At 36.0% G+C, this 8,920-nt stretch overlaps 2 protein-coding genes across 2 annotated transcripts; one reads left to right on the plus strand and one right to left on the minus strand.

Annotated features, from left to right (window-relative positions):
- The first annotated feature begins 218 nt into the window (after positions 1 to 218).
- Positions 219 to 3,355, plus strand: LOC143584202 (U-box domain-containing protein 45-like). The gene is made up of 2 exons (XM_077066301.1): positions 219 to 523; positions 2,596 to 3,355. The coding sequence occupies exons 1-2, from the start codon at positions 219 to 221 to the stop codon at positions 3,353 to 3,355; spliced, it is 1,065 nt and encodes a 354-aa protein (XP_076922416.1).
- Positions 3,356 to 4,801: 1,446 nt separating this feature from the next.
- On the minus strand, positions 4,802 to 8,429 carry LOC143584195 (zinc finger protein CONSTANS-LIKE 10-like). The gene is made up of 5 exons (XM_077066297.1): positions 8,374 to 8,429; positions 7,185 to 7,786; positions 6,898 to 7,101; positions 5,618 to 5,928; positions 4,802 to 5,118 (listed from the first exon to the last, which is right to left on the minus strand). The coding sequence occupies exons 2-5, from the start codon at positions 7,707 to 7,709 to the stop codon at positions 4,989 to 4,991; spliced, it is 1,170 nt and encodes a 389-aa protein (XP_076922412.1). The 5' UTR covers positions 7,710 to 7,786; positions 8,374 to 8,429; the 3' UTR covers positions 4,802 to 4,988.
- Between the last annotated feature and the right edge of the window lie 491 nt (positions 8,430 to 8,920).

Below are 8,920 nucleotides of genomic sequence, written 5' to 3' on the forward strand. Positions count from 1 at the left end.
TTGTCTGCGATTGCGCACGTATGAGATTGCCTTTTATCATTGAGTTACCCAATGTAGCCCGACCTATTCATTAAAGGAACATGTAAACTTGTCTCTTTTTAATGTATTAATTAGTTAATTAAATATATTATTATTATTATTATTATTATTATTATTCAGTTACAACTTACAACAGCCGCAGCTGAATCATTCATTCATTCAGTAACTAACTAACAGCCATGGTAGAACAGGATGATAAGCATGAGCCAAGGCCGTTACAATTCAGTTACACCAACCACCAAACCATAATCAATCAAATCTCCAGCAACTTAATCCACGCCCGAGACATCATCACCAAAATCCAAGCCGCCAGAGACATTCGCAGCTTAATTCGTAATCACAGCTCTTCGTCTGATAACATTCGCGCCAAGTTCGGTGAGCCCGGCGTTATTCAACCGCTAGTGCTCATGCTCTGTTCCAGAAACCATGACGCTCGTCAGGCTTCGTTGCTTGCGGTTCTCAATCTCGCCTCTAGAAACCAAAGGTTAGTTATTGTTAAATGTGTTGAATTATCATTGAATGCCTAAATTGTAGTTGAATAATCATAGTTGTAGAACGAACTAGCCGCTTGTGAGCTACTCGAGATCGGCTCGTTAAAAAGCTCGATCGAGACGAGCTTAATCGAGCCCAAGCTGGCTCGCGAGCCTAAATGAGTCTGTCATTTATATAATTTTTTAACATATAGATTTAATAATTATTAATTAATATATATGATGTTATTAAAAAATAAATAAAAAGGCTAAATAATATACATTATTTTATAAAATAATTATAATAGAAAAACTGTAAAAAAATAATTATAACAACAATAACAAACGTACCAAGTAAATCCCACAAATAGCAAAAGCTATTGGTAGGTTCTGGGGAGAGTGTGATGTAGGCAGGCCTTACCTCTATCCATGAGGATAGAGAGGCTGCTTTCAAAAAGACCCTCGGCTCCAAAGCATACAACATATAAACACACAAGTACCAATAACAAACTTATAGTGATAAAGTGGCACAATCAAATGGTAACACATATGAAATCATAGAATCCAAATAGTCACACCACGTAAGAACAAATATAAGCAAAATCTGCCTGAAATGTAGAAGAGTCTAAACCCATATGCTAAAACTAAGATACAAAAATGACCTTCTCTAAAAGTCCTTAACCTTAATTCTACGTCTCCATGAACACCTATCATGGACCATGCCCTCAAAGAGGTGTAACTCTAGCAAATCCTGCCTAATCCTCTCCTTCCAAGTCAATTTGGGTCTGCCTCTACTGCTCCTTCCTTCTACATTGAGGGTTTCCATTGCTCTAACTGGCGCTGTTTCTGCCTCTAACTGGTTTCCACTGTATAAAAATAATTATAAATATTTTAAAAAATAATTAATAAATAGTAAATGAGCCAAACCAAGCCGAGCTCGAGCTTGAAATCTACTCACGAGTCGAGCTTGAGCTCTGAGTAAGTTAAACGAGCTTGGCTTGGCTCATTTGCACCCCTACTCCCTAGGTCATGGGTTAAAGACTGGCAATTAATATGGATTAATCGGATTGGAATTTCATATGTAAATTTTCAATATATATATATAGTATACACGCAAAAAAATAATAAAAAATTCACAGTTTTATGTATAATTTTCGAACTTCGTAATCGGGTTGTATTAATAAGTATAATTTTTCAAATACTTCAAAGATTTTGACCAGTTTTGACCGATTTGGACTGACCACGGATTTGTTGGTCTGATTAGGTGTGATCGATTCGGTAGCAAACCGGTTAGCAATCAACCGAATCTCGACTTTACAACACTGGATAATGTCATGAATTATCGTTAAGTGAATAAATTGTACTTGTTACGAATCGTTGAGTGTTGTGAAATTTGAAGCAATTGTGATAGTTTACTAGTTTAGTGTTTAGTGATGAAAATTAGTCTTTTAGTGGAGCTAAATTGAATGAAGTTTAGCATGTGGGTTAATGACTGGCAATTAATGGGGGATTAATCCGACTAGAATTTTTATGCAAATTTTCAAAATATTATATATATACAAAATTTTTCAAACTTATTAATCGGATTGGATTAATAAGTATAATTTTTCAATTACTTCGGTACTTTTGACCAACTTTGACCGAATCCGACCAATTTTGACTTACTTTGCTTGAAATTTGACCAGTTTTGACAGATTTTGACCGGAATTTGACAAATGTTGAACGATTTGGGCCGATTGGACCTGTTTTGACTGACTACCGATATGTTGGTCTGATCAGGTGAAATCGAATTGTTAGCATACTGATTAGTTAAAAACACGAGTAATTAGATCAAACATGAGTGTTTTGGGATCATTTGCAGCCCTGGTAATATTGATGATGCATCTTCAAGCTAATGTTTAACTTGCAGCTTTGTTTTTGCTTTTATGTAGACACTAATATATTCAACTTGAATGACATGTCAAAGAACTTAAATCTGTTAGATTAATTAGTTATTTCCTGTGAAATTTGTTTGCATTGATCATTATGACAGTATCTTTTAGATTATTCATCTGTGTAACAAGTCAACATCCACATTAACTTTCAGAAACAAAGAACGAATAGTGACATGTGGCGCGATCCCGCCACTCGTGGACCTTCTCAACTCACATAACAACACCACCTTGAGAGAGTTAGCCACTGCTGCAATCTTGACTCTGTCAACAGCCCAATCCAACAAACAAACCATAATAAACTCGGGCGTCATACCGTTACTAGTTCAAATCCTCAGTTGTGGGACGGTTCAAGGACGCGTTGATGCTGTAACCGCACTTTATAACCTAACAACCTCAAATTCAAAACAACAACCAAACGTAACCCCTGATGCTAAAGCAATCCCGCCTCTCGTTAACCTCCTCAAAGAATGCAAAAAATCCTCAAAATTTGCTGAAAAAACAACTTTTTTAATGAAGATTGTTTTAGAAACCGAAGAAGGAAGATCAGCGATAGCAAAAACGGTAGATGGGATATTAACATTAGTGGAAACGGTTGAAGACGGATCTTTAATTAGTACAGAACATGCGGTCAGTTCATTACTTACATTGTGTTTAAGCTGTAGAAGTAAATACAGGGAACTTATACTGAACCAAGGTGCTATTCCTGGCTTGTTACGGTTAACCGCGTATGGAACCGATCAAAGTCAGGACATGGCTAGGACCCTGTTGGACTTACTCAGGGACTCGCCTCCCGAAAAGAGACCAAGTTCAATGGTTATTGAGAAAATGGTTCATGATATTGCGGTTAAGGTTGATGGTTTAGACAAAGACGCAAACTGTTTACTGCAACATTTGGCTCAGAACCCGACTTGAATACTTGATTAAAACGACCCGTTTTTAGTTAAACTCAAGCTGGCCCATTGACCAACTCGACTGACTCGTGTTTTGCTACTTCTAGATGTAAGTATGGCAGATGGGTAACTTGATTATTACTAATGTTTAGCATGACTTCAATGATGATTTGAACTTTATACATGAGGAATATGAGCAATGTATGCCAAAAGCAAAATGGAAGGGTGTTTTTGTAAATAGTTAAACTTGGAAGGTTGAAGTGTAAATTTGTTAAGAGTTTGTTTTTTGGTGCACTAAGATTCATATGTTTTTCTTATGTATAAGAGTAAAATTGGTTATTTGAATGCTCAAAACTATCCATTGTAATAAGTTTTGAATAATAGTTATACAAGTGACAGTTTCGATCGATTTAATGCTGAACGATTAGACGTGACTTATAGTTTACGTGTTAATCACAATATTGATAGCCGGTTAACTTAATATAAACATATAATTTATAAGAAAATATGAAACTATACTATCTTTTTAAGTAGGTTTACCTTGTAAACAACCTAGCTTGATCCATTTCAAGTTTTTCAGCTAATACAAAAAGACCTATGTAATCTTTTTGTCATAAACTAGGTTTGTACCCGCTGCGATGCGGCGGTGCATTAATGTGCATTCAGTTGGTAGAAGTTCGTTATGATCGTGACGGAACATTAACGTGCATTCGGTTGTTAGAAGTTCGTTATGATACCGACACTAGACTGAAAGCATTAATCTGTCAACGTAGAAACCAGGAGTGAGATTGTATAACTTAACTTATAATTAAAGCGACACAAATTTGATTGGTATTGGTTAACTTCATTATGAAAATGACACTAAACCTAAAGATTAAATTAGCAAACGTCCAGAATACTCGCATAACTTATTATACCAAAAATAACTCATTTAAAACGATGTTTATTGGATTGGTAAAACTCGGCCGTTTCAGCAGCAAGTCGACACGAATTGGGTTGATTCTGGTTACGTTTGTTACGACATAGGAACTACAAACAAAACAAAACATTGGCCGGTATCCCGGGCGTTACGGCGGCAAGTAGATGCGAATTGGGTCGGTTTTGATTACGTTCGTTACGATACTTAACTAAAAAATAATCAAAATATTGTATGACGCGTTACAAGGTGGTGCAGCCACGTGGACCAGTGATGTTTGTTACATTGTAGAACAACAAAAAAACAACGATCGGTAAAACCCGAACATTACGGCTGAGAGTCGATCTGAATTGGGTTGGTTTTGGTTTCGGTTACGTTCATTACGATATTTAAATTGAAATATATAAAAAATTGGATGATGTGTCAGAAGGTGGTGCTATCACGTGGCCCAATTACGGTCTTGCGGAACCAAACTTCTCAAATATTATATATAATAAAATAATAATTATGAAAATTCAACATTACTTTTTACCTAGTTGGAACATAAATATAACTGGTTTCATTTTATTTTAATTGTTTATAAATTATTTGTCATTTCTTACAATTATTCATCCATTTCCTAACTCCTACAAAACTTTTTGCAACAATTAATTTGTATTATTCAACATTATAACTTCTCTCCAAATTTATAATCCAAAGTACTAAAATTTCTAGATTTTGGGTGTTACACATTTTAAACCTAAAAGCTTCGTGTTTGGCTCAATGGGTCGTAATCATAAGCGTCACCCGCCTTCACAAACCGCCCTTTCACACGCTTTCTTACATCCGCCCGTTCCTTTCGTGTAGCATATCTTACTCTCTTGTCAAATCTATAAATCATAAAAAAAAACGACTCGACCTGTTAGTATCAGGGTGAAAAGTAGGTGTTTGAATTGCTTAAACGAAACAAAAACACAAGACGAACCGAACATGTAGCGGGTTTAAGTTTAGTATAAGCGGGTCAAACCCGCAAACCGAACATGTCGTGGGTTTAAGTTTAGCTAAATGGGTCGGGTTTGTGGGCTGACCCATTTAGCCCACTTACTTTATATTTAGTATTTTTTAAATGTGTTTTATGTTATAAATTATATAAGTTTGGTATTTTATGCAAATACTTAAAACTTAATAGAGAAACTGACATGACTTTCGGGTTCAACCGCCTAATACTCGTGTCGTGTTCAAGTTCATAAGTCTTGACACAATTTTTGGGTTTGGGACATGTTCGGGTTCGTGTCGGGTTGGACCCACCAACCCACAAACACAGCCCGTTTAGCACTCGTAGTGAAAAGTTGTGCATCCGGTTAGTCTTAGAGCAGTAAAAATGCTTACTTTCTCATTTTCTTTTTTTCCTTGTAACGTTGGACCGCATCACTTCTGCTACCAGAATGGGTGGTGGGATCATGGGCCGGGCCTGGGCCCGAGTTGTACCATGGTGGCTTGACCGAGAGGAACATTGAGGAAGCGCCACAGTCTTGATAATCATTAGCAGTGCTTTCCCCTGTGAGGCTTGAGAACGAGATATTCGAGTGTTGCCTTGCATAACCATGGTTTGGTTCAGTTTTGCAGCTCATTAATGAGTCAGCCGATGCTGCATTACTGCATGCTGGTTGTGCTTGACTAGCATGTCCTGTTGAGGATTCCTAACCACAAAAAAAGTAAATACACAAAATTATAAATTTTTTGAACTGCAAAAGAAAATGAGGGCGACAAATGGGAATACAAACGAGCCAAGCTTGAGCCTGATCATAGAAAAACAAACTTGATAACATAACTAGTTGAGCTTGAGCTTTTGAGGAGGGTTATAAACTTATATGCAGAAGACATTTTATTTTTTTGCGAGAACAGAAACAACAATATAAAATCATTCAGTTTTCATTTAAAAAAAATTAAAATACAAGGAAACTTTTGTAATTTATAATGTTATATACCATTACAATTTTGGCCACAGGCCCAGCCCTAGGCCCATTGAGCCCATTAGTTGCACTTCAGTCCTAAGACTCTACTTACAGAGTTACAGTTAGGCCTGGTCCAAAGCCCAGTTGCAGGCCCAATGTCTAGCTCTAGAGGCCTCATCTCTTGGGCCTGGTACATTGATTTTTTTAATTTTTTTTCATATAATACATATGTACCTAGTGGCTTTTGTATACCATTTGTCCATTCATTCTTTGTTGTTAGTTGTATTATTTTTTACATGTAAATGGAAATTTGTATGTTTTTATGCCTTATAAAAAAACTATGAGATAGTTTTAACTTTTTAAATAAAAAAAAATATTCTTTACAAAATTAAATTGTAATATCTTGTTTTAAATTAACACCTTTATGTAACTATAATGATAAAAAGATACAAAGTGACAATGTTTCAATATTTAAACAAAAATTCGGATACTTTTTAGAAAATAGGAATTGTACATTTGGAACCATGTCCGTCCACCGAGCTCAAAGATGGCCCAACATGAACCCGACGGGCTGACCCGTGACATTTAAGCACACTATTTTTAATTTGAATACAATGATTTAGCCAAAACATGTAACACATTGACAGATGAACTGTACCGTGACATGTAACACATCGACGATATATTTATAAAAAATGGTTAATGACGTAATACCTTGCCCACATATGAAGATTCAGCACCACCAAACAAACTATCAATCCCGTCTTTCGCAAAAAGATGTTTGGGATCATTATGCCCGACACCAAAGAGCTCTTCATAGTTCTCGATGCTCAAGTCGACCTCATCCATACTAAAGTCAGCATAGAACCCGTCATCACCAACAACGGGCTCAGGGTCTTTTGTCCCCAAATGTGATACCTACACAAACACCACAAGTTTAAATATGATAATCTTGGATTTGTTAACAACTAAACTAACATAAACCGGTTAGAGTTACTTACCTTGGATGCAGAAGAGCATACGGGCCCAACTTGTTGAACTATTTGTGGCCTAATATCGACATTAACACTCGTGGGACCCGTCCAAGTGTTTGAATTATTTCCACTTGCAAATAAATCTTGACTGTTATTGTTGTTATCGGCAATGCTCATTGAGCCCATTTCCTGCTCACAGGCAGACCCGTTAACAAAGCCCGAATCTGAACCCGACATAAACGACCAAATGGAAGAAAGTTCTTCAGCCGAAGGACAACCCGAATAGCAATTTAACGTTTGTTTAGTATGCTTTGTTAACCCGTTATGACCAATCCAATCACAATTTTGACAAAGTGAGACTTTTTCTTCTATGCATCTAACCAATGCAGGCTGCGAATTGCACCTATCACACACGAGTGCTCTTGAATGTCGTTTAGATAACGCGTTCGCAGAATGAACATCACGATCACACGATAAGCATAAGTAGGCTGCATCCGATCTACAATACACCATTGATCTTGCATCCCCACAATGATCACAATGGTAACCCATTCTTTATGCTAAACAACGCCCCAAAACGAGGTTTTTTCGACCCCTTTTCGTTTGATGTTCGGTTTGTTACACAAAGCCTGCAATAAGTGAGAAATTTAATCAAGAAAATAGAATTTTGGTCCTTTTCGACCCGAAAAAGGACACGCTTTATTGATTTAGAATATGTTCTAAGGCACGAAAAGGGTCGATTTAAGAACAATTGTATGATTCGATGGACACATCGGACACGATCGAATATAGTATATTTGCCAGTACTGATTAAAGAGAATATCTTTTATTCTTTTAACATGATTGGTATCTTCATGTGTAGAATGTTAGAGCAAAGTTATACATGTGAATATTGTGTATATCATATGCATACATACATAAGTACATAACAATAACATATACATAAATCATACTGAATGAGTGAATTCTACTGGAAAACTTGAAATCAATGACAACAAAAGCTTCAAAAGTCAAACAAAAAGTCAAACTTGAAACACAAAGATCAAGAAAATCTAGAAGAACAGCTTAAATTTGGGCAAAGATTCAAACTTTATGCAAAACAAAGACTAAACTAAAATCAATGAATCAAACCCATAACTTATAGATCAAAAAAACAAAAAGAAACCCATTTTTATTAAGCAAAAAGGATCAAAACCCAGAAAGCTTACTACTTTACAAGTTTCTTGAACACCCAAATGAAGTGCATGTGATTTAGTTGCAAGATTTGCAAAAAAACTGAAAAAGGTGTGAACTTTGTGGGCTTGGTTGGTTCTGGATTTGTTGTTAAGACTGTTGGTGTGTGTTTAGATTGGATGTCTGACAACACAAAATTTGCTAAAAGAAATTGGCAAAAAGTGTAGAGAGAGAGAAGAAGAAGAAGAAGAAGAGGAGGAGAGAGCTATGGGTGGGTTGGAATGGTGGGCCCATGTCATTTTCATGGAAAATTAGGCGCTCTTTATTAAATATTTGGGTCTATTGCAACTTTAATCCTTTATCATACGTGAGTACTATGGTTTTAGTCTATAAATTGTATACTTTTTTAAAGAAAAACATTGATATCAGAAAAGTTACGAGACCTCACCAATACCTTATGGGTTCATGGGATTAGGTGAGCCGCAACTTATTATGATTAATTTAAGAAATTATTATAGAAATCCGGTGAAAACAAGATTTAAACATAAGATATTCGCTAGAGTGGAATCAAGTGTTTTCCTTAAATGTTT

Source organism: Bidens hawaiensis, unplaced genomic scaffold (genome assembly GCF_021521415.1).
Source record: "Bidens hawaiensis isolate Kalapana, Puna unplaced genomic scaffold, B.hawaiensis_p1.1 tig00032846_1, whole genome shotgun sequence".
Classification (NCBI taxonomy): Eukaryota; Viridiplantae; Streptophyta; class Magnoliopsida; order Asterales; family Asteraceae; genus Bidens; species Bidens hawaiensis.